The sequence below is a fragment of the Tyto alba genome, unplaced genomic scaffold (assembly GCF_018691265.1).
Source record: "Tyto alba isolate M040663 unplaced genomic scaffold, T.alba_DEE_v4.0 Super-Scaffold_42, whole genome shotgun sequence".
Classification (NCBI taxonomy): Eukaryota; Metazoa; Chordata; class Aves; order Strigiformes; family Tytonidae; genus Tyto; species Tyto alba.
In genome coordinates, this window is record NW_024881318.1 from 3,284,996 (window position 1) to 3,311,068 (window position 26,073).

General features: G+C 50.0%; 1 protein-coding gene across 1 annotated transcript in view; it reads right to left on the bottom strand.

Annotated features, from left to right (window-relative positions):
- Positions 1-21,315, bottom strand: part of NEDD4L (NEDD4 like E3 ubiquitin protein ligase) — a 185,540-nt gene extending 164,225 nt beyond the window's left edge. Inside the window, 1 exon segment of the mRNA XM_042804482.1 lies at positions 21,118-21,315. Within this exon segment, the coding sequence (XP_042660416.1) occupies positions 21,118-21,165 (48 nt within the window). The 5' untranslated portion in view covers positions 21,166-21,315.
- Between the last annotated feature and the right edge of the window lie 4,758 nt (positions 21,316-26,073).

Sequence of the window (26,073 nt, forward strand, 5' to 3'; positions counted from 1 at the left end):
TCCCCGCGGCCAGAGGCCAAGCCAGCACCGCAAGCTGAAACAAGGGAAATCCCAGCTCAACAGAAGGGCACATCATCCACATCGGGGGGGGGGTTAACGCATGGGACAGGGCCCAGAGGCTGTGGAGCCCTCACCAGCGGAGGCTGGTGACACGGGACTGGAGGGCAACCCCCCGGAGCCTGCTCTGACCCTGCCCAGCTGGGAGCCAGGGCTGCCCCAGCGGGTCTCCGGGCACCCCTTCCAGCTGTGGGGGAGGGCTCAGCACCCGGCAGCAACTCCTGCAGAGGGTCCGAGCCCCCATGTTCTAACAGCCTGCTTCACGATCACCTGCAGCAGCGTTAACTCCCGGTTCCTACCACCTACACGCATGCAGAGAGGAAGGCGGACCGGGACAGATGTCCCTGCTCTCTGCAAGGCCTCTCGGGGAGCCAGGAAGCTGCGAAGCCCCTCAGCTGCATTCGGTCAGTGCTCAGCACCCACCCAGCCCCACGAGAGACGACTCCCCGGCAGGTTCAGGCCAGAAGCACCACAGCCCCGGCACTCCCCCGGTGCTGCAGTGAGGTGCCGGAGGCTGCAGGGCGAAACACCGAGGCGCAGAGCCCACGCCTTCAGAGACACTGAGAGCCAGCCGTGGGGGGAACTCAGCCTGGGCTCTTCGCCCAGTCACTGTTACCTTTTCACTAGTGTACCAGCTCAACTGCAGCAGACCGGCTCAGAGCAGAAGCCAGGAATGTCAGTTTTCACAGAAAAACTCCATTTTCCGAGACAATTTGTTTTGTTGCATGAATCATCCTATTATCCAACCTAAAATTAAATTAGATCTTCTAGCTCTCAACTGAAGTTAATAATTAATGTTACTGCATGAGTTTCCAATCTTCCCTGGCGAAGAAACTTTCAAACACATTAACATTTCAATGAGTGCTGCTGTCAGTCAACCCAGCAGTTCACTCCTCTGGCCTCTCTTCTCTCTCTTGATCAAGTTTCTTCTGTAAAAAAAAAAACATCAAGTCATATCCTCCAGCAGTACCTCTCTTCCCTTAAGGCAAACCCGACTGTAAGCTCTGCTCCGCATGGATTTCTAGTTCTGGGGGATGAATCACTCCCGCCACAGTCTCTGCCCAGATCAGGGGAGGAAAAACCCACCACTCAAACCAGTGCCTGAGCCAAGCTGATGGAGAAAGGATCCACGCTCACCACAAGCGTCAAGTGCTCAGGCTTTTGTATCCCGGTTGTACTCTTGCCACTTCCAACACACTTGCACTCTGTGTTCCACCTCTCTCTCCCTCCCTTTCTTTCCTACTCACTTTAAAAATCACAGCAGCCCTCTGACAAAGATTTTACTTTCTTTGTTCGCAGAGTATTTGTCACTTATATGTATAGTCTAGGGCTAGCAAGGTGTTACAGTTGAAAACTATGGTGGCTCATAAAAGAATGAGAAAACTGTGCAGTGTCTAATTTGGGCCTAGACTGATTAGGTTTGGGAAGTTAAGGAGTGAGCCCACACAGACACTCCCGGCAGGAAAGACAGCAAATCCCACAGTGGAAGCCAATGCTTTCCTTCTCCCGTGTCCACTGACATAGGGAGATACATTATCAACAGCTAAAGATGTGGACAAAAGTCAAGGTATTGTAAAAAACAGCGGTAGTTAAGAAAAACAGTTTTCACATTGTAAAAGAAGAAATTCATATAAAGAAAAGGGAAAAAAATTACAGTGATACTGAAAACTTTGTTGTTTCATATCAGTAATTTCTGCACACATATTGAGGGTGGAAAGCTTGGGTTTGGTTTTTTGGTTAGGGTCTTTTTGTTTTGTTTTGGGGGGGTTTGGTATGTTGTTTGGCTTTTTCTTTTTATTATTCGTATTAATTGCTCATAGGAAACTCTTCAGGAATTTATGAAATCCTATAAATAAATGGATTGTTGCTGGACAAAGCTCAGAGGTTAGCTCAGTCCCTTGTTCCCAAACTGGTACTTGACACTGACTAGACTAAGAAACACTCATTAAAATATTCAACACTCATTATCCGAAACAAAGGATGGACTTTGTGTTCTGCCAGACATTCTGGATGCAAAACGCAGCTCAATGTGCCGAACAAAAGCCACATTCAGAATCAATGTATTGCAGAAGATCTGCAATAAGGTCAGCCATTCATCATCTCCGAGCAGGACCTCATCCCAGAGCAGCACAGATGCGTGTTCTTGGAAGAAGCAGAAAAAGGAAGGAGCAGAGGGCACAGCAATGCAGAGTTCCCTAGCCAAGTTACGAGGCAACTGAACAGCTCCTACCTCGTCTTCTGTGGTGTTAGCAACGCGATACGGGGTCAGTAACCGCAGGTAGAAGCACCACAACTGACTGCAGCCCCAGGATTACACAACCAGTATAAAGTTTCCAAGAGTCAGAGTTTCATACTCGTTTCCTTAGCTGTACCTAACTCAGCAGCCCGTGATTACAAGTATAAGCCACTTCCATAACTGTTAACATCTTTGCTCAACATTTTAGACAGAAGAGTTTTAGATTACTTTTGAGCCCAGTGCTGAAGCATGAGACAACATCTCTCCCTGAACAGCAGAAGCCCACCGGTGAAGCAGCACAGGGATCCTACACAGAGCTGCTGGTGAAGGATGTGCTAACACCACAAAGTCTTTTACTTTTAGAGAGCTCTGTCAAGAACATCAAGAATAGGATATTTTTTTTTTTTTCCCCCAAGACAACATATGATTATTATAATGAATGAAATACAGCAAGTAAAGCTCTTGGGACAATACAAATTAACAGTAGTCTGAAGAACAAAGGCAGTTTCCTCCAGGCAGGTTTAAATGAAGTTATGTTCCCTCTCAGAAATAGCAAGAGCATCTACAGGAAGTCCAATTTTGTTTCTAAACGATTACAGTGGCTGCACAGAGTGAAGGGGAAAATACAGATACACCAAAATCCAACTGCACATAGAGCTGCCTCCTTTAACAGACTACTACTTTTATATATGTTGGAGTTTCAAAACAATACATAGCCTTAGACATCCTGTGTGATGTTATTTGGCTTATACACAACTTCATACTGCAGTTGTTTATACAGAATATGGAAAAATCTGCCCAGATCAGGTAACAGCTCCAGAAAATTAAACTGCTGGTAAGGAATTTATGACACTAAGAAAAGTGCTAAATCTGTCAGAAAAAAAAAAAAAAAATCAAGTGAAGTTGACAGGCGCCAGCAGCGTCACAAGGCAAACAAAATAAAACCATCCCTCCTTTATCTCTTCTCTCCCCCCACCACACTTGTTCAAAAATAAACAAAAGCAGCTTTAAGTTGTTGACCAAATGAACTCCAAAACTCAGGCAGTGCTAGGGCACAATACCGGGGTAAGTTATTTGTTTGTTCAGACTTCAAACAGGCTGCGTTAAATCACCAAGCACAAAATAAAAATGAGGGTGGCTGTGCTGAGATGTATCTGGCAAGCAGAAAGTTTGGTGCATAAAGGGAAAACCCAAACTTCCAGAATGGCGATACAACCCAGGTGACTTCCCACACCCAGCTAAATACCACCCAGACAACAAAAACCGCCTCCAAAGCAGCAGCGTTCTCACAGGTCCTGAGGATTTAGCAGGGAGAACCAGCCCAGCGTACATGAACTGCACTACTAAGTCAAAGTCTGTTTACAAAGTCTTCTGGACTCTCCTCCCCTCCCAGGTTCCTCAGGGGACATCAGCGAGTGCCAAGTACTCACTTAAAAACATTCTCTCTGCATGCAGGATCTCCAATAAACAGCAGGTACAACTCAAGCAATCGCCAAGGAAGTTCAGTTAAAAAAAGTGTCTGAACCTTTTGTGAAACTTCTGGCTTTTTCATCAAACCCCCACAAAGCATCCCGAAGAAATTTAGTTGTGTTTTGCAGGCAACATTTCAGAAGACAAATTAACTTTGAACACCAAGAACAATAAAAGACATAGCATTTTACCCTGCATGTTCTCTCGTGAAAGAGTCCCATAGATGAATTTGCCAAAGCAATATACAGGAACTGGATCTTCTAAAATTAAAGCATCTTAAGCACAATATTCTTTTCCCAAGAAATCAAGTAGACTTTCGGACCCCTAAGTTAACCTACACAGAAATCAGCAATTTACAAGCAAAAAAGAAGCTTTAACACATCAAAAACTGAAAAAAAAATCAGACACAGTGGACCCTGAGCAAGCTGTATATATTGGACTAAGCCCATCTGCAATTACCCCCAAAGGGCACCTGTCCCATCCCCTCACCAACACGCACTCTCAATACCTGCCTCGCCTCTGAGCCACCACTCAGACAGACACAGAGTAAGTCTGGCCAGCAGGTCGATTTGACACAAAATTAGCCCAGCGAAAGAGATTCATTTTCTGCCAGTTCAATTCATTGACCTGACTAGGTTTGCTGCTCTTGGTCGCTGTACCTGATGGAGGGGAAGGGGTCGAGTCAGATTAATCAATTCAGAGTGACCCTACGCTGCCATAACCTCATCCTTCTGCTTCTTGCTAGGAAGCTGTAGTACACACATTCTTACTGTACGCAGAAGAAGAAGAAAACGGTTTGCAAGGTTTGCTGAATACAACCTAAACAAGCATTTTGTGAACAGGTGAGCTTCACTTGTTCAAAAATCCGCAGCCCTCAATCCAGTGTTGCATCAGGGGCCTGGGGGGAAGGAAGAGGTCGCAGCCACAGCAGGGTCAGCTTCTCCAGCGGTGGTGCGCAGGCCCACGGCAGTAATTCCTAACCCAAAGCATCAGCCTGGCGTCCAGGAACACCCACTGCCTGCCGAACCCGGGCTTGCTTTCCAACACAGGCTGCGGGGATAACAGGAGCGGTCCCAGCCCCGGGCAGGGAAAAGACAGTAGCCTGTGTGGCACAAATCGTGGCCTGCTTCATCAAGGGAGGCTTCGCTATTTTCAGGGAAATCTGAAAGCCACCAACCTAGAGAAACGGCCTGCCTAACAACGGCTCTACGAAGCAGGGATCAGAGGTATTTATTCCCTATTCCTAAGCATTTTCATAGCAAGGAAAAAAAAAACACCACAGAACTTCAATACCTAGTCAAACTGGTGAACTCGGAGTGATGCTGTAGGGAATGACAGAAGGAGCAGGCTGGAGAAAACAGCACTAGAGGAAAAGTACAAGTTCCTCCCATGTAACGAGTAACTGCCAAGGAATGGGAAGATGACTAACCCAGAAAAAAAAGTCACAGCACAATAGGTAGGTTGCCAAAGATGCAGTGAAGTAATGAGAGCAAGAAATTAACATTAATCACTAAGCCTTCAACCTTTTGCAACAACTTGGTCTTGTTTCATTTTGATCATCTCAAATGAAGCACAGCAGCTTTTCAGCTCAGTAATTTTCCAACTAGACCATACTGCATCCCAGCAGCAGCGCAGCCAGGAGGACTACCACTGAATTGTAAGTTAGCTGAAATAAATGAAGAATCTCACAGGTAGTCTCGCCCAAGTCATTGCTTGAATGCAAAAGGGTAATTTTTATTTAATATTAAGAGTGCCAGCCAACCCAGCAGACTGGTTCACTGGCATGCAAAGCCTACTACTTAATTTGCTACTATCTTCTGATGGGGATATTTAAATATCCCTGCACTCATCTGCAGTGAGGTGCTACCTCCTCACGTTTTTAGCTCTCAAATAGTGATACGGTCATTCTATTCTTTCCTTATCCAGCCTTCCCCAAAACTTACAAGTGAGGTCAGAAAATTGTAAAAGATAACAGTAAAATCAATATACCCCCTTGTCCTGCGCTCTCATATATCTCCTGCCTTTAATGTACCTTTCAGGTAGTGAAAGCACTTACGGAATATTGCAGGGGGGAACATCTCCACGAAAAAGCTTTTCTAAGGTCATTCTCTGCTTCCATTTACCAACAACCATGTCTGTCCATCTGGCTGGAAGACTCTTGATTGTTCAAAAAAATCTCTTTAGTGTCAGTAAAACAGCAAGCATGCTTCAGCCTAAGCTACATAAGACTAAGGATTTCAACAACATTAATGGCCAATTTAACAGCGGAGAAGGGCTTAAAGCTCTTCTGAAGTGTGATGAATATCACCTTCACCTAAGATGACATAATAAGCACAGATGGGAACCAGAGACCAGACATGAAATCCGAAGGTCAAGATCTGCAGCCATCCTCATGTGCCAGTCCTTTACAGCAAAGGCCAGACGCTCCTACGCTTGAAGCCCGTGTTTGTAACTCTGTATTTAACACCGATCCCCAGTGATGTGGAGCAGAACACAACCATCTGGTTTCACAGGTAACAAACAAGATCATGATATCCGGCAGGAAGGAAAACAGAAAGTGTCTCAAAATGAAAAAAGCTGTTGCTAGGCAAACACGTGACTTATGTGAACGCCAGAGCAAGAAAAATTCAGAAGTCCAGATTAGAGCTGTGGACAGCTTTTCCCACACAGAGGCCCTGGATTTCCAGCGACATCACACCTACAGGGAACAAAGCACACACAGCACGCGTTCCTGACAGGCGGCTCTTCCCCACACGACCTGCCCTGCCCAAAGGCAGCCGGTGCCGCAGAAGGGCGAGGGAAGGAGCAGGGGCACGGCGAGGCAGAGGGTCCCAGCCTCGGAACACACCTGAAAACCATCAGACCTCCTGCCCACAGCTACCTCGGGTCAGACCTCCAGCAGCAGCAGCGGCACACCGGCCCCGACAGACATCAGCTGCAGAGCTGCCTCACCCCCCTGATAAACATCGGGATGCCAGGCGTTCAAGGCACCGAAACCAGCCGGTGCGAAAATTCAGGTTTCCACAGCAACGCTAGCAATGACACAGAGCGCTTCAGCAGTGCATTCCTGCATTAGCAAACACCATCAGCATGGGTATTCCAGCCTGCAGAGCTACACCGCTCGCTCGGAGGATCCTCATCTCATTTTCCAAATGCTGCAGTCCTGGCATCTGAAGTACAGAGCTGCCAAAAAACCAAAGGTGGTCACAGCACTTAACAATGTCCCTTCCCAGTTACAGGCTGCAACTGTCATTTCACCGCTCACCTTCGAACTCCCTCTCACCTGGGGTTTGCTGCACAGGGTAATGGCTTGGCTTCCTGGGCAAGGTTTAGGGATTCAAAGTGAGAACGCCATCCCTTGTAGTGTGCAGACAAGTGAGGACACACAGCCCGCTGGAAGCTGTGCAGCGTAGAGCACACTGGCACGGGTTACAGTTACCTGCATTAAATCACACCTAATTGTCTCTCACTGGAGTGAACTGAAAAACAAATGCAGTCACAAGTAGCTCTGTAGTGAACTGGCCGAACTTAAAGTAAAATCATACTCCATGACAGTAGCACAACGGATTGAAGGTAAACTTTCAACGCCTCAGCAGAGTGAAGGAACAACATAAGTTTTTGCCAAATTAGTTCAAACAAGTATTGGAGGCATTTCTTTAATAACAGTGCCATTCAAAACACAGTGACTGAAGTAATGACTGGAATGCTTTAAAATATGTACCAGTTCCAACCCGCATTTTGGACAATAGTCTAAGGAAAAAAAGTGACACAGGCACATGATCCCCACAAGACCTGAAAACACATTCGCTACAAACTTTACCGTCTTAACTCTGAGGCTGCTCATTAACTGTTACAGAGAACCTGTAGCTTCCAAAAGGGCCCTCCCTAAGAGCACCCATGCATACAAATGACCTCGTAGGTAATCCACACCCAGCGGCAATCTGTTTTACAACATCTGACTTTTAAACTACAACAGAAACTAGCAAGATAAAAAGAAAACCTGCCTGCACAGCCTCCCTTCGCACGACCCCTGGTCCAAGCACAGGATGTCCGTGGAAAACCCAGCCTGCCCTCGTCCCCCAGTCCCGGCCAGCCTGGGACCTGCAGGACGAGGCAGCGTGCGGGACCCTCCTGGCTGCACCCAGCTCCCCCCTCCCCGGGGGGGCCGGAAAAGCACAGCTGGGCCCTAAACCGCATCAGGTATACATGAAATCACATTCTCCAACAAGGGGTGAAAAACACAAGGGCTTTACCGTGCTGGTTAGATCATAGAATGAGAATCTTTTCTGGATAAAAACCGCCAACAGGACAGCACCACCAGAATAATCCCCTTCGTAAAGAGGACAACACCAAAACCCAGAGAGATTTCAGTTAACTGCCCGTTACTTCTACTAAAGGCTGTTTTGAAATTCTGCTGGCCTCCACACGCATGCCCGGCTTCCAAAGCTCTAGCCCACCCTTACTGGTGGGCCAGCATGGCCCTTCCCATCCCCTCCCTCTCAATTTGCTGGGGCAGCACTGCCTGGAGCGCAGACACGCTGATGGGGCTCCACCGGCTCGCTCGTGCAGGTACACAGCCAGCTAGATGAGGAAGCCCAACACATCTAACACAAAAGCCTCCGCTGATTCTTTGAGCAAACAGTCACTGGGCAAAGGAGATGCCTTTTCAAACTTGGCTTTGACTTTCTTGCTGTCAGAAAAGCACTCAAATAATCAATTGGTCAGTCAGCCCAAAGCTGCCTCCTAATCAGCAGGATAAGCCAAGGCTCGTAACATGAATCTAGAATAAAATAAACTCTGAGAAGTGGAAAAAAACGTGCTCTGAGAAACTATACATCTGTTACGACACTTCAGCAGCCCTGGAGACTTCAGTGTCACTGAATAATTTGGGTTGGAAGGGACATCTCTAGTGGGAGAGCTCCTGCAGGGTCGACACCGAGTTCAGAGCAGCTGGCTTGGGTCTCCATCCGTGACACCTCAACCTCTCTGCTGGGGCTGAGCAGTGCTGCAACGGGGGCACAGAGATACCACGGCAGGTAAAACCTTCTGGGTGTTCTGTGGGTAGCACCGCACGGAGTTAACAGAGCACAGACCTTTGATGAGCTGAAAAAGACATATTGCTGCACAAGGTAGATGTTGTAACTCTTGCTCATCAAGGCTTCAGTGAAGCCACAATGACAGCACAGCAAAGAGCACTGTCAGTTAAACAGCTGGTTATGGTCACAGCCAGAAGCAAGCCTGTGCGGAACGACAAACACCTGTGGTACTCTGAAGCTGCTAATACCCTAGGAATATCTAGTTTTTAATGAGAGTGCTCTTGGACTTGTCTCTTACGAGCCTCTTATCAACCAATACCTCTAGAAGATTTGTACCAGAACTGTGGGCAAGAAGTAGCACGAGATCCAGCCAGGGAGATGACAAGGCAGGAGAAGCAGCCCTCCTGCTGGGCAGGAGCAGGCGGTTCAGAGGCAGGGAGGTACTACCGATGGAGAAGACGGGGAAAAAAGACTCATCCTACTCACTGCGCTACCTAATGAGCCTCTGCTCAAGCAGCACGCACCGGTGAGCCCCTGCGAAGGCCACTGCCAGGACACCGGGATGCCACAGGGGCTTGGAGAGCAGCCTCCCCTGCCCGGGAAAACGCAGCCGCAGAGCTGCCCCGCACCGGGAGCGAAGCGTCTCCCCGGGGCCAGGCGGCCGGAGCCCGCATCGCCCACCACGCCACGGCGAGTCTTGGCACCCTGTTTGGGATCTCCTGCCTCACCTCCAGGAGCTCACGCTTTTCTGGAGACTCTGGGAATGAATAAAATACTAAGGGACAAGACTCGAGCGGGTGGAACCGAAACAAAACAGACAGCAAGGATGAAAATAAAGGTCTTTCTCCTGCCCATCCAACTACACGCCTCCACCGCTTATCCGAGACAACGGCAAGACTGTCTGACTGCAGAGCAGGCACACTTAACTCACTGCAACAGCAGAAAGCTAACCCAGCCTAAACTGTGATTTATTTTAATCCTTTTTGACTAACCTGTATCAATTTACCTTGATATCAGGCAAGTGCCAGCACAAACAGCAAGGAGAAATCACAGCTGGAACTAGGGAAGGGTAAGGGAAAAGCAAAGCCATCCATCCTCCCCACTTAAGCTGCAACAAGATGTTAATTTAGTTCCCTAGATGTACAAAAAATAAATCACATTATGAGCAAACATTTTTGTCATGGTTGGTGAACATCTCCTAACCATAAGGAAATGCTACTATTCAGTCAGTAACTTGATGAGATTCAAGAAGTTTCCACAAGTTTAGATAAGTAACTGTACCTGCACAATGCCTAGACTTTTTGTGCCTGGTTTAAACATATCTGTAGCCATTAAAAATAGTAAAATTCCCTACTCAGTACAATGTAAGATACAGTAGCGATATACTACTAAAAAGTATGAGCACAATATTTTTGGTATTCCAATAAGAAAAATTTTAAATAGCTAGAACACCACCCCAAAAGCTCTAGATACAAGTACTTTGAGGGGTACAGAGTTTACCAAATGCCACTACAGGCACCAATGAAGAGTCACACATGAGGACACCTAACTTCAGCGGGGAAGCAGCTCCCCTGCTATGGCACATGCCCCCTCAGGTGCTCAGCTCCCCAGCCTGCCTCTCCTCGTCCTCCCGAATCAGCTTTCTTCATGAGTGCAGGGAAGTTCACCATCTCCTCAAGTGCCTATCTACCAATCGACCTGCGTGTGAGCTTTAGCACCAAGACTGGACTTTAAAAAAACAGGGGGGAAAAAAAAAAAGCATGCACAGAGCCAGGGAGGTGAGCCCAGTAATACTGAGACTTTAAACAAAGACAACACTACCACAGCTATAAAATGAGCTTATGTATACGCCATTTAGGTATTCCGTACAATGTCCAGCTATCATATAGTTTACTAAAGCAAGACATGTCCAAGCCAGAGTACTTTCAAGTTCTTTTGGCTCAATAGTTATAAAATACTGGCTAGGCCATTTGTTACAACACATATAACATCATCTTAGTAAGAACAGAGTTTAAGCAAGCAAGTACATAGCTACTTGCTCTTTCAAAAGCAGCAATTCTGTTGCTTATGCTGATTTAGCCTCATGAACAAAGCAGAAAGCACAGACGCATGGTTTTGTCCACACACCACGTGTCCCTCTTCACCATGCCCATCACCACAAACATCATGACAAGCAAACTCAAGAAACCTTTCTTTTCTCTACTTGTTTGCTAGGGAGTTCGTCAATTTAACATTTCCAGAAGGCTACAGAGGAGCCGTCTTCAGACAAACTTACCCCAGATTCCATCAGGGTCCGGATTCTGGCCAAAGCTTTGGATTCGCGTGACCCAGACGAGCCAACCCAGTAGCTCCCGGCCACCAAACAGCACGTATCCTGCCCTCCCTTCTTCACAGCACCCTCCACCACCCCCCCAGCAGCTCCTGCCACATACCTCTGCCTCCCATCCCCTCTCGGGCAGCTACTGCAATCTAACAGCCCTGCAGAGGGGCAGGCAGCTGAAACCAGCCCCCCCTTTCAGCAGGGCAAATCCCCTAAATTTGAATCAGCTGCTCCCGGAGCCACAGGTTCACCTCCACCCACGCCTAACGCCCAGCCACCCTCAGCCCAACGACTCGCAGCTGGCAGCCAGACGAGCATCAGCTGGGGGCCCACAGCACATACAGCTGTGCCCAGGCCTGCCCCGGCCCCCCCCCCGGCAGCAGGGACCCCGGGGCAGAGGGAGCACACAGCACTGAACCCAGAAATCCGCATTTCAGTTCATTTTAATGAACTGGGCTAAAGGGCCTCGCATGGGAGCAGCCAAGTCAGCTTCACTGCCAGATGCCTGGGCTGTCGCGTCTCAGACACCCTCGGCCTGGCCGCCCCCTCCCACCACAAACCCGACTCTTCCAACACCAGACCCTGGGCAGACCTGGTCTTCCTCCACTGGGCACATGCCGGGACCAGCTGGTCACCTCCCCTCCACCAACTCCTCACCACGGCAGGGAATTGCCATTTCTAACACCTCCAGACTTTGCCAGTGGACAGCCGCGTGAGGACTGAGAAGCTTTAAAAATATTTCTGAATGTAGCAGCATATCTGCGTGACACTCCATGACGTACCAGACCAGAGGCGCAATGTCAGCGAGCCGAGACGACACTCTCCTTGACCCCACAAGGCCCCGCATCAAAACCTTTGCCAGAGGTGCACCTCGCAGCTTTGAGGCCCTCGGAACAGGCGGGCAACGCCAGCAGCTTTCCAGCGACCCCACGCAGCACTGCCCAAGGGACCCGGCTCTGCCTCACGGGTGGGGTGGCAGCACCCAGGGGGCCCGTCCCCTCGTCACCCAGCAAGTCCCGCGGCGAGGCCGCTCAGGCCCGGGAGCCAGTCCAGAGCAGTCTGCAGCTTCTGGGGCCTCAGCGGCACGAGCCGGCTGTCACCGGGCAGGGTGATCTACCGGCCCTTTCCCATTTCAATTCTAGACATCTCTACTACCTAAGAAAGGACACACAAATATGAAAACACAGGACACAAAAGACATCCTTTAACTCACAGGCATGGATATACCGGCCAAAGGTACAACTGGGCCAGCAAAGTGCTCCCCCCCCGCCCGAAGGCAAGCACTAAAAAGAGTAAGATACAGGGAGAAACCTGGCAACGTCAAAATGGTATTACCTCCTAGCTTCCAGGGACTTAAGGCTCAAGGACCTTTCACAGACTTGAATCTGTATCTCCGAATTCAAACCAAGGAAGTGAGGCAATCTGTTTATAATACAAAGTCAGTCTTTCATTTTCATTCAGTTCTTTTTTTTATTACTTCTTTTTGGACACGGCAGAATCAGGATCTGATGATTGCAAGACTATGGTTTCCATTACACACTGGCCAGAATACCTTATCGCTAGCTGGCCATAAGGAGGGGTTGTGAAAACTTGTAAAATCAGCCAAGAATTTTTTTTTTTTTAATAAACGATCATTTATTAAGTTTGCTCAAACAAACAGACAAAAAAGTTTTAGTGATATGTCTGCTTTCATTTAGCAGAAGACATGAAGCAAGATTTCATACAGACACACTAAAAGCTAGGAAGAAAAAAAGTCTGGCTGGTATTCAGCAGAATAAAATACTGAAAATGTGAAGCCATGTCTCTAGTGTAATTTCTCAATGATTAAAAAGTTAAATACTTCTGTTGACTTATTGCTAAAGTTGATGACAGTTTCTGTAAGTTACTCCACGGCACGAAGGAGACCTGATATCCTCGCTCTCATCAGAGAAACTAGATAAATACATGGAGGAGCAGGACTGCAAGCAGAGCACAAACCCAAAAAAATGCCTTTGGCTCTCCTCCCTTCGACGTATCCCAGACCACTTCTTCCTTGCTGTTGGTTTATCTTCCAGACCACTTCATTCCTGGCAGATAAACCGCTGCTCCGCCCTCGAGACCCGCGCCTCCGGGAGGAGAGGGGCGAGGTGGAGCCGCGCCCAGGGACCGAAGCCCCGTTCTGCCCCGGCGCGCCAGCCCCCGGCCCGGGGCAGCTCGGGAAGTCATCCCAGGACGCCTTCTACCCAGGCTCACTCCTCACCCCATCTCTCAAATTCTGCCATGAACGCAGCGTGATCATCTACAGAGAGATGCTTAAAACGAGCAAGAACTGCTTTCAGTTCAAAACGAAACACAGAAAAGCACAGATTCTATGAACATACTTCCACCCTCAAGTCAGGTTTCTGCAAAACCAGGAACTGCCAAAGGAGAGGACAGCATGACTGTGCACCATTCCAAACAATTCTGCTCTTCTCCAGCAAATAAACTACATTAAAAAAAAGAAAATCTGTCTTGAGTTGGCGTGATACCAATAGAACAACACGAATCCATGCAGTAAGGCACAAAAATAAGGTACTATAGCTTAAGTGCAAAGCACAACTCATTCATGGAGTTATTCCTCATATCCTGCCTGTGTTCTCAGAACTGTAGATATTTCCTTTGATTACAGGCAAGGTTCCCAATTCCTAGAAATCGGGATTCTGACAAATACCTACATCCTGCCAGTGCACAGGAATTAAGGTTAAAAGAACGGAGGGAGGAAAAACGAGCAATGACAAACATACACACTGAGTTTGTTACCCAGTCAAGACATTATCTGGAAGACAGACATTTCATAATACATTTCAAGAATTGAGTTTTTGGATTTCTTCTGTTGGGTGGAGGGAAGGGGGAGTATTAACTATTTTAACTGCAGTTAGCTTCCAGGCCTGTGCAATTTAACCACATCTCTTATTTTAAAATTAATTACCAGTAAATTGCTGCCTCTTTACAGAAAACTATCCCTTTCCTAAGGTTTTGTTTTTCTTCCTTCTTTATGGGAGGGGAGAGGAAACGGCAGAGGGAGCAGGGAAAGGGAGCGCCCCAGCATTAGGATCTCAGCAGTTTAAAAACCCCATGCCAGAAAAAGTTGGCATGACAGCAGGTTAAATACTTCTGAAAGCTACAGTTCTACTCCCGGTTGAAGGTAAAACCCCTGGCAGGTTTTAATAATGAAATGGCAGCAGCTCAAGTCCCAAGCTGAGCTGAGCATGCCAGCAGTAAAACCACATTCCTTTCTGCCGGTGCGCAAGTCGGAGAAGTCACCCAACCTGCCACTGCATTCCTACCCAGCTTACCGAAAATAACAGTGTTCACAAGATTACACTTCATTTCTTTCTAAAAGGGGACAGGGCTGCCTAGTAGCATTTCTTTCACTGCTACAGTAAAACTCCCTTATTCAGCACAACTAAACCTTTAGGAGGAAGTAGCAGTGAAAGCAAAAGGTGAAGAAATTCACGAAAGTTTATGAGATTTGCCTCTGTTCACTGACACCAAAATTTACGAAACCATAACTAAATCCAACTACTGCTGCACACTGATACTGGATCTACAACTTTTTATTGACTGAAGCTGTGAGATAAACCATCCCTCACTGCTATTAAAAGGCCTAGAAGTTTCCAGCTCACTCAGAAAAGCCCCAGCTTATATGCCACAGTGTTTAATTAAGCAAGAGGTCTTGGCCCCATATAATCCTCAGGGACTGAGAGGTTTTCAATTGAGCCCGATTCAGCTGAAAACAGTTAGCTGCCAAACAGGCTGCACCTCCATCAGATCTTGCTACACAAGCACACAGCTGCTTCACGTAGCCCCCCCGGCAGATGCCTTGCTTCAGCTGTGGGCAGCATTACCCACAAGTATGACACTCAAAGATAATGGCACCGAGTCCCACAGCCTCTGGTGTGGCCTCTGGGTCTTACAGCACCTGTGGAGATATTCCATCTTGCATGGCGAGCTGTATTTGGTTTAGAAAGGGTAAATATTATAAACCCACTGAAACTCGCACTGTCTGAAAGACTCAACTCCAACCTAGAAGCCGCAGCGGTGCGCTTTTCCTTCCCATAACGTCTTAAAATATCCTTTTTATTCCCTTCTGGAAAGTAAGCTCATTTGGCATTCATATCATCCTTGGTTATATTTTCAAACCAGAAACACAAAAAGCCCTATTAGAGGCTCATTAAGCCCACCTCCCAGAGGAAGCTATGCCCCTGCGACAGAGAAGACTGCTGGGGCAGCCGAAGGGCTTTGCTCCAGGCCTGGGGCTCACAGTCCATGTTTACTTCCCAGGAAAATGGTATCTGTGCAGAGAGAGAGGAGAACCTGGGCTCTCCATTTCCCATTCCACAGTGCCCTCCAACGGCCAAGCCACAGCACGGAGCCGGGAAACACCGAACCCGGCGAGACGCTCGCCCTCCCTTCCCCAGCAAGAGCGGCTGGGCAGCAAGGCGAGCAACGGCCCAGCCACCCGCAGCGCCCCCCCCAAGACTGCAACAGAACCCCCTCACCCCGCAAGAGAGCAGGGGCAGCGCGGCCAGAGCCGTCCCTGAACGCGTGCACAGGCAGAACTGAAGTGCCTCCTCTCAGACCTGCAGTTTAGTACAAGCCGCCTTACGTTAATTTGACATTAAAACTAGAATTTACTTAGTGGCAGTAATAGGGGCCCAAATATTCTTGTAACTCATTAAAAGCAGGCTCAAAATGCAAGCTTTTATGGAAATCTATTGACCTACCGAGAGCCACAGCCTATTCATTTTGTTATTATGCCACAACTAGTAGATATGCAAGACCTTTCATTTATGAAAGGCTTCCTTATCTAGACTTTTAAATCACCATTTAAAGTTTTACATGCTATCCCTGGGAAGCCAACGCACTTAGAATCTATAAAACCAATTCAGGGTTTGGGTTTTTTTTTTTTTCCATTTACAAAGTCAATAAAAAAGTCACTATTCTGAATTGCTTATTACTAAGACACTGTGTCACTGCTGCGACCAAGGGAGGCCCCAGCTCACGCTCCGATGGAAGAGTGAGGCGTTTCTATAACCAGGGTTGTCAGAGGAGAACCAAGAGACCTCTCTTTTTAAAGAGCCTGTGCTCGCAGCGCTGTTCACAAAAGGCGCATCTTCCCGGGGACCCAAGGGGGTTTTCTACCCAAAAGGCTCCTGCTCCACGTAAGCAGCAGACCCACACGAGGGGGACGCAGCTTCCGAGCCCCTTCCCGGAGAGCAGCCCTGGCCGGGGCCCTGCGGGGCCAGCCCGGCCTCGCAAAACCGCCGCTGTGCAGCTGCGGTGCGGAAGCAGGGCGAGGGCCAGAGGCGGGTGCACCGTGGAGGCAGTCTATCGGGAAGCACGGCCTTAAATCCAATCCATCTAGAGCAGACCCTTCCCCCCCCAACAGCTCACCGTCAGCTTATTGCAAAAATGGATGGTTTGCTTCAAAGGCAGAATAGAAAAATCCGACGCTGAATTCCACTGTGTCACTGCTTTGTCACCGAGTCAAGTGGGGGGAGGAAAAATTGAGGGCTTTTTCTTCAGTAATAAACCCAGTTAATCAGTAAGCAGTGCAGTAACATATTCCTTTTGAAGCCTTTGTAGCCCCATCTCATGGACCCCACGGAAAGGTGCACAGAGGAGCTTCATTAACCCAGGGAAAGAGACACCCTCAAGGGAGATCATTCCAGAGCAACAGACCCACCAGGAAGATGCAAACACAAGACACAAAAGCCAGCTTCCCACGTGCCTCACTGTGAAACAGTCTGCACAGGGACAAGCTATCCACGGTACCGCAGCCATACTCCTGTCACCTCGTGGCCCAAGCTGTACTTCAACATGACACCAGTGGGGCAAATCTTATTTTTATTCTTTACCCTGCTGTTAGATAAGATAAGCCTACGCTTCACAGAAATTCATCCCATCCACAGGTACCTTTTCCATCACGCCTGAAAACTGGTTTTGTTTGTCTTCACCGAAAATGTATCTCATTAAGAACACAGTGCCACAGAGGCTCCTGAGGTCTTGAAATCCTTCCGGATTCATTTCTCACACACAGTGCTTTGCCCAGTACAGCACACAAGAGCTAAGATGAGAAAAAGAGCCTGAGCTGCAGTGACTACATCCAGAACTATTTATTTTAAGGCATATGCAATTTTCTCTCATGCATCAAGATACTTTCACGAACATAAGCTCCTTTATGACAATTTCTAATGCATGACAAAATGTCAACTCAGTAGGAAGCTCGTAATTGCAGTTTATTCAATCACAAGTCACGGAAGTTGAATAGAACTTGAAAAGAGAAGAATGCTGGAACTGGAGAGAGCCGTTTCATGTACGAACCTCTTTTTTGCCTATATTTTAAAATACAAAGAGATACTCTTTCTTCAAGGATCTTTTCCTGAGGACACATTACTTAGTCAACCAAATGAGATACGAGAAGCTGCAAGTTTTCCTTCCACCTAAGCTCACTGAGAAAGGGGAAGGGAATACTCATGGAACCTTCCATTTCGTTTGGGCCACATTCAATTCAATGCCTCTCAAGAAACCCAAACTGAAATTACTGAGAGGAGGACTTCTTTAAAGGACATATTTCCTTTCTTCTTGGGGGGGAAGTGACTAAATAGTAAATTAAGTTTGAGATGAATCCAGTAGCTCCTAAAAAAAAAAAAAACAATCAACATCCCTGATGTGGCTCAGGAGCAACTCCCTACACAAAGGCAGGCTAGAAGCCGGGGAGGTGGCTTACAGCCCTTGGGCTGGCGCCTCCGGTGTCGCCCCCCAGGCCAGCGCCGACGACCCCTCGCTGTTGACAGCCGGAGCGTTTAACACACGGCCCCCACGCAAACCAGGCGTGGGGCACGGACACGCAGCTTGGCTTCGAAGGAGCACTGCTCTTTGTGGGAACAAAACACCTTCAGCTACTCAGGGGTGGAAGTCTTTACACACACTGGTATTTAAAGATCACATGAGAGCACCTAGGCTTGCAGTAGCCTATGTAAATATTATTTCATAGAATCACAGACTGGCTGAGGTTGGCAGGGAGCTCTGGAGGTCATCTGGCCCACCGCCCCTGCTCCAGCCAGCGCCAGCTGCCCAGGACCACGTCCAGATGGCTTCTCAATAGCTCCAAGGATGGAGACTCCACCACCCCCCGGGCAACCTGGGCCAGCGCTAAAGTCACACCCTCACGCTGAAGAGGTCCTAGAAAAGAAATTATTTGATTTACAGCTAATTTTAACTAATAGATTAATCTAAAAATTTTTATAGCCCCTGTTTACAAAGAGGCAGATTTATGAAAACAACACTTGAAGAAAAACGTAGTCTGACCGTGGCGAAATGCAATGGTTGGCTTGTCATCTGTGACTCAGTAAAGCCCCTAAACTACCGAGTGTCTTAACGCCTATCAGAGTATTTGAACAAAATAAGAACAGATGTCCATATTGAAGGTATCCACTGAGAATTACAGCTATTTATGGAGATTAATGTAGGCACAAACTCTGCAAACACTCAAGCATATGCTTCGTTTAAGACATGAAGTAGGCCTACTGACATGTACGTCTACTGTGCAAGTAGAAGTTAAGCCTGTGCTTAATTATTTGTAAGAGATACTGCTATTTTTATGGAAAGCCATTAAGCAAGTCTAGCTTACATTTAAATACATTTTTCAGTCAGCAAATGTGCTAGGACTTGTAATCCTACATAAGGCCTACTTAAAATCCTACCTAAAACAGTATACAACAGAACTGCAAACTGTATTTCCAACTGAGGTAGGAACAAAGGAAAACTAATAGCCTAAATGTGTCATACCTGATTTGGACTCTCAAGACTAGCAAAGAGCTTTTGCTTTTCAAAACAAAAAGACAAGTCCAAGGCAACGCTAATAGGAAGCCATTATCCACAAAAGCCCGTGTGCAATGAAACTGTAAAGATACCTGCCTTTCTCAACCACTCTTTAGATTTACCTTTAATGAAGCTTACTTACAGCCGCCTTCCCGAGGGAGATTCTCCTCCCGCAGTGCTTTCCCTTGCCCACACGTTCACCACAGACTCAACAACAGTTCGGGCTCTTGGCTTATTGGAGCTACTGCCCATCAGGCAGCGTAATCCCGCCTGTGTTCTCCTCCACGCCCCTCCTCACCCTGTCCCCTTTCCCTCTTTCTTCCCCCCCTATTTCCATTTGCAGTCTCCTGTCATCCTCTCAGGTGGTTGCTGCTCTGTTCTGCAAAGTGTCCGGCACCGGCACGGCCTACAGCAGCAGAGAAGAAAACCACCCGGTCCATTGTTCCTCGCAGGTAGGGTGGCCGCAGCCATCGCTGTGTCCCTGGCGCGGGACCACCACGGGTCACCACGCGGAGACCAAAGGCTTGCTTTTCTGAGCAGCTCTTTTTCAAACAGCTCGGTTTTCCCTTGGGAGGGGAGCGACAGACCCCCCTGCCACCTCGGAGCCCGGGTGCGGAGCGGGGTGCTGAGCCGCACAGCCAGCCGCCGCGCTCCTCCGTCCAGTCGTTTAACATTCTGTGCAAGTACCGGCATATGCCGAGGAAGGAGGCAGGGACAAAAGACAGCAGCGAGTACACAGGCAACAAAAAGAGCAGCAGCCAGGCTCCAGTATTATGTTCTCAGCCACCTATGTAGGACACAGCAGGACAGCTCCCAGGCTTCCCTGTCCCTCCCAGAGCACTCCTGCCAATACCCTAAACCTGCGAAGGCACACAACCACCACCCTTCGGGCGTTTTGGGGTGCCTGTGCTGGGACAGCAAGCCCCACTGGCCGGTCCTCCAGCCCGTCCAGGCCACCCAGCAGCTGGAGCAGGCAGGGTCAGCACCCAGGGCCCAGCACCCAGCGCGTTCCTGCCCACGGGAGCCGGCCAGGGCGAGCGGCTCAGGGACTGCTGCAGCCGGGCCTGTCCTCACGGGAAGGATTATGGACACGACCCAGGAAAAGATCCCCCCCCCCGATTTTAAGCGCCCAAGGCTCTTGCAATGCAGCCTCTTCTCCCCTACCTTCACACACATACAGAACCTTGTAAATCAGACTGTGCTCACAGCTTTATAAATCAACAAAAGCAGATCTGCCCACCCCCCACCCTCCCCCTTTATAAAAACACCCACTCCAGCCAAAGAACCTCCCTTCCAAATGGAATTACATGGCACAAGACATCTCGATTTGGTGCCGTTCAAACATAATAGGGAATAAAATCGTCTGGCAACTTCTAGTCAGATTTTTTACACCCATTCCTTCTATACTGCAAAAAGACTGACAGACAGCCCTTCACGTTTAGCCCTGAGAAAGCACGGCTGTGATATTGTTATAATGATTATTATTCACGCCTGTAAAAATAGAACCCAGACAAGCGATATGCCCGATACTAACAGTTGCCGTACTGAAATCACGGAACGGTAACATCGCTTGCCCCTCTCCTGATGCTTTATCACACTGCCTACTAGGAAAAGGGGCTGCCTCCCTAAGGCGAGGAGCTAAGACAGGCATCAGCCCCGGTTTTTAACGTTCGCGTAAGATGAAGCGGGCGGCTCTGCTCGCGCACTTTCCCCCCGCTCGCACCGCGCAGGGCTCTGCCGCCGGCCGCTGAGGCCGGAACGCGGGGACCAGTCACCGCGGGTCCTGCCCGGGCTGCCGCGCTCCGCCTGCGCCCCCCCGGCGGGCCCGGGCCCGGGCCCCTCCGCCGCCAGCCGCGGCTCTTTGTTCGCCGGCGGCGGGCACCGGGGAACCGGCCCCGGGAACCGGCCCCGCGGCGGGGACCGCGCCCCGCGGCCGCGTGTGTGTGTGTGTGTGTGCGCGCGTGTGTCCCGGCTCCGGCAGCGCTGCCGGGCGGGGGCGCGGAGCCCCGGGCGCCCGCCCGGACCGACCCTCGACCTTCGCCCGGCCGGCGGGGGCCCGGTAACGGCGGCGGGCGGGGCTGGACGCACCCCGGCACCGCCGCGCACACACACACACACACACACCCCCGGAACCGCCCCCCGCCCCGGCTCACCTCGTCCTCGGAGAGCCCGTACACCGGCTCCACCGCCGCGGTCGCCATGGAGCCGCTGCGCCGGGATCCCGCTCGGCTGCGCGGGGGCACCGCGGGCCCGGTGCAGGTGAGCCGCCCGCCGCCTCCTCCTCCGCCTCCTCCTCCTCCCGCCGCCGCTCCTCGGGAGCCGGGCGCCGGCGGGAAGGGCCCGGGGCGGTGCCGCTCGGGGGCGGGAAGCCCCGCCGGGCCGGGCCGGGCCGGGCCGGGCCGCGCCGCTCCGCTGCCGCCCTCAGCCCCGGCGGGCGCCGCGCGGGAGGCGGAGGGAGCGCGAGGCGCGGCACAAAGCGCGGGGGGCGGAGCTCGCCCCGCCCCGCCCCGCCCCGCCCCGCGCGGGCAGCGGGCGCCCCCAGCGGGTGGGAGCGGCGCCGCGGGGGGGGGGGTGGGGGGGTGATGAGAGGAGCGGGGGGGGGGAGGTGGGGGGGTGATGAGAGGAGCGGGGGGGGGGGGGAAGCGGGCACAAGTTCTATATTGACCAAAAAGTCAATAACCCACGCGAAAGCGGCGGGGGAAGTGGCCGGCCTCCCCCCGCAGCCCCCCCCCCCCCCCCCCCCCCCCCCCCGCGCCTTTTCGTCCCGCCTCGGCCGCCGGAACCGGGGCACCGGCACCCCAGCGCGGCTTCGAGGGGGGCGCGGCGCGGGGCGACGGAAGGGGATTGGGTCCAAACGGGCGTTTCGGCAGGTTTGGGTGCCCCCCCGCCATCCTCCCGCGGGGACACGGGCAGGGCTGGGGGGGGGGGGGGGGGTCACTCTTGAGCAGTGATCGTTCTTCACCGTCGCTTTCTCATCGCTTCGCGCCGTGGGGTTTAAGGAAACAAAATATTCGGGGCGTTTGGATCGAGGCTCGTTCTGGGCAAAACCAAGTCACGCTTCGGTTCTCAATGACTTCCTTATTGGATTTCTGCTCCTTCCTTAATTGGCTCTCATCCCCTCCCAGCCGTGCCCCACCCCGCGCTAATCATTTATTATGTTATCTTTTGGCAATATGATGTCACTTAAGCAGGGGCTAATGAGCTCGAGTTTAGGTGAAAGCTGTTCCCAAACCCATTTGTTGCTTTTACAGGGCAGCAGCTGATTTCTACTCCCTTTACTTCTCAGTATGCGATGCCTTAATAAAGCCACGTGGAGCCCCCGAGGCAGGACAGACCCGGCCCGGGCCCGGGCCCCCAGCCCCCCGGTGGGTCTGGATGTGCGCAGCAGCCCGGCTGGCCGTGGCATCGTGGTGCTGAGCCCCGGGGCTGGCTGCGCAGCCTGGCCCCCGCCGCTCCTCCAGCGAAGCGCTGGGGATGTGCAAGGGGAGGGGTGTGGCGAATATCGGGGGGGACAGCAGCCCCCGAAACTGGTCTACCGCGAACAGAAAACGATCTTGGTGGCCTGGCAACTATTTTCCCCTTACTGTGTTTTCACAGCAAATTGGCCACGAACAGGAAACCATCACTAGAGGAGCTTTCCACCACCCCCCCCCGCCTGGCAGACGCGCCAGCCTCTCCGTGCTCAGGTATCACCTTACACCTGTTTTCTGCTCCACGGAGCCGCGGGGAAAGGGAAACAGGAGATCCCTTCTTCTGGAGAGATTCCGCAAGCAGTCCCTAAGCCAGAAAGTGTTTTTCCAGCCTTTACGAAAGCTCTTTCTAGGGCAGGAGGGATTTGACCTCCGCCCAGACAGCAGCGCACAAGAGCTCCAATGGCAAGCTGCTCAAGCGCAGTTTACGAAGGCATTAGCCTTTGTACTCGCACGAATGTCTCCCGGTTATAAACTACTCGTGGTGCAGCTGGTCCGGGCAGGGTCTTCCCCAGCACCACCCGCTGCCCCTGCTCCTGTGTCCCCTCCCCGGTGACCTGGCGCGGGTCCCCTCGGGCGGCGGGGTCCAGAGGGGCGCCTGGGCACCGGGCTCATCCAGCGGTGCTCCTGGCAAGAGAAATTCAGTTTTATTACTCCTTCCCCCGAGCTCAGCAGATCATCCTCAAGCCCGCATCTAGCTTTTTTCCCATGCTTTTCAATCACCTGCTTCGCCGGCTCATCAGAAGCAGCTCCACCACCTCCCATCCCCTGGATGCCACGGCCCGTCAGGATTCTCGATCATGCCCTCCCCAAGGGTCCTTCTCTTCAGTTATCTCTCGCTTGCTTCAACTCCTGGCCTTACAGCATCACAGCTCTGAGCAGCACGAGTCACTTCAGGCTTTTTCTCAGGTGGCCACTTCTTCAGCAACCTTCTGGGCCAGGGTGCCACAGTGCAAGCCCTACCTCGTCCCCGGGGGTCCCACCGCAAGGCAGAGGTAAACTGAGCCCGAGCCATCTGCAGGGCTGGCTCTGGGAAGTTCAGGTGATCCCGGCTTATCTCCAACTGTGTGATTTCAGGAGTCCTGAAAATCCTTTTTTCAGCAGTCAGTTTCATGAACTCATCTCGGTTCTTTGCGTGCCTGTATCTTCACTTATCAGCAGCTGAGGCCTTTCGCTGGAAACGCAGGAACCTCGCAGGGACTGCCATGAACATCTGTATTTCCGCAGAATAGAATGAAAAGGAAATAGGTGACTGTAATTCAATGACCGTTATTAATTGGACTGTAATCCAAATGCTGTAAAGCTGCTGATACACGGAAATCTCTGAATCTGGATCCTTTCTGCAGTGCATGAGGACAAAGGGAGAGCTCCACACGTGTGCACCGCTGGGCCGGCCCCGGGCCCCTGCAGGCACGGCAGCGGTTCTCCACGGCCACCTTCCAGTTTGAAAATCAGACAGCGCTGCCGTCAACAGGTCCGACCCGAGGGAAGAGTAGGCATGTGCATGGGCTGAATGAAAGGATCTCTGATGACAGAGCAGAAAATCTGCCGCTAGCACATCAACCCGATTGGATTGTAAAGTTTTGGTATCAGCTTCGTGACGGGGATTACTCGTTTGTTTGCTCATGAATATGACATGCATAATTCCTCTTCAGAATTGCATTTAGGATAATAGATGGCCCCGGAGAGATGTAATTCATTTGAGAATGCTGACATCATCTAGGTGCAGCTCGGATGATTTCTAACCGGCCTCTTTATATAACAACGGCCCATTAATTATTTAACATTTTCAGAGGAAAAAACAGATGAGATCTATATTCTGGCTGGCAATTCTCGATTAAAGATGAAGCTTCCTACAGCTGCGTAAGGCGGGCGGCAGTCGGGAGCGATGAGGCCGGTACGCGTGGCGCGGCGCCCGGGGGCAGTCCCTGTGCCGGGGCGGTGGGTGGCTCCTCTCCAGACAAATGCCTGATCCTTCCCTAAATCTCTCTAATCACTCCCTCAGCGATGTCCCCCAGCAGCAACGATGTCCCCCAGCAGCAACGTGCCTGCGCTGACTACGCAGATTAATACCAAAATGTCATCCTTTTAATCTATGCACGCGCTTGCCGCCCATTCTTGGGCTCATACTAAATAGCCAAATCATGCCAACGCGCACTGCTCCGTAGAAAAAAGGAAAATACTTTATCTGCTTTCCTTTGTGGACCTACAGTTCATTGGCTTTTTATTCTCTCATATGGCAAATAAAAGTCATAAAAATACCTGAGCACGTGCCCATTTTTAGCCTCCAATCAGTTCTCTTTGGAGGAGGTTTGCTCAGGAAATTGTTGTCATTAATGTGATTTTTTTCCCCTTTGGTATTACGGTGTAAATGCTCAAACATCCTCCAAGTACAATAGGGATTTTTTTTTCTCTGCTTCTCAATGCCAAGTGACAGACTATATTTCACAAAAAAAATGTCTTTAAGCGGGAATGATCCGAACTATCAGCTTCTGGACTAGCTTGAGTTAGCAGCTGGATCCTGCAATCCAGCGGTCCGTTCCTGGGTCTGCTGAGCAGATTGAAAAAGTAAATAGCACTTATGTTCTTCTCAGGTACCAATGTATACCATGGGAAGATTAAGGTAACAATAATCTGGTAAACAGAAAAACTCCCCACTTTGGGTTCAATGTACTCTTAAAACCCTACTCGTGGAGCTCACTCTATCCTGATGCACCAGACCCCTTCCAAATCTCAGGCAGATATTTTAAATCTCTTCCTCAGAATGTCTGTGAGAGACGAAGAGGAATGAGATCAGAAACGAATTGCTCATTTACCAAGAAAGGCACTTGCTCCCTGTCTCCTTCAATTACTTTCTTCTGTATACTCTGAACCTAAGTTTTGTTTATTTTTTTCTGCATTGCACCAGCAACATTCGCTTGTATCAAATACATATTTTTGTTTCATTTTTAGCTCAGATTGAAGTACCGTACTGTACTTTAATTTTTGTACTAATTTTGGTCTTATCCCTTCCCAGGTAATTTTTCTATTTTTCCCCCAATGAATCGCTGATCCTTGATATCACAGTCTATGACCTATGAACTCCTCTAGTGTGAGAAAGCTTATAGCCCCATTGCACTTGAAAAGAATTATTTCCAATTGCTATTATTACACTTACAACAATTATAATTAAAATAAACCTCTTTTTTTTTAGCTGTTAGGGTTTTTTTATGGGATGTTCATGACACATTCTGCAATTTTCAAATAGTTGCATCATTCGATGAAGCAAGCAGGTTTTACTTTTCAATCACTTCAGCTCTGCGTTTTACTGCTGCTTGTTTCTAAAGTTCCGTTTTTGTGTCACAAGGACCAAATTCATCTGACCCAGACACCCAGGGATCCTTTTACTCCCAACAGAGAGGATCAGGAGCTTTTGAAATGCAATTCATCTCAGCATCCTGAAGCAGACATCTGAAAAAAGTCAAATGAATGTTGCCATGAAAGCGCCTCTTTCTCTCTCTTGAGTGTAAGAAAGCCCGAGGCCGAGAGCCCCAGCAAAGGCACCTCCACGTCCGTGGCGCCCGGCCGCGCGTGGGAACGGGATTGTCATTCACCACTCACCCGCCCCGACCTGCATCATTCTGAAGAACTAAATGCAAG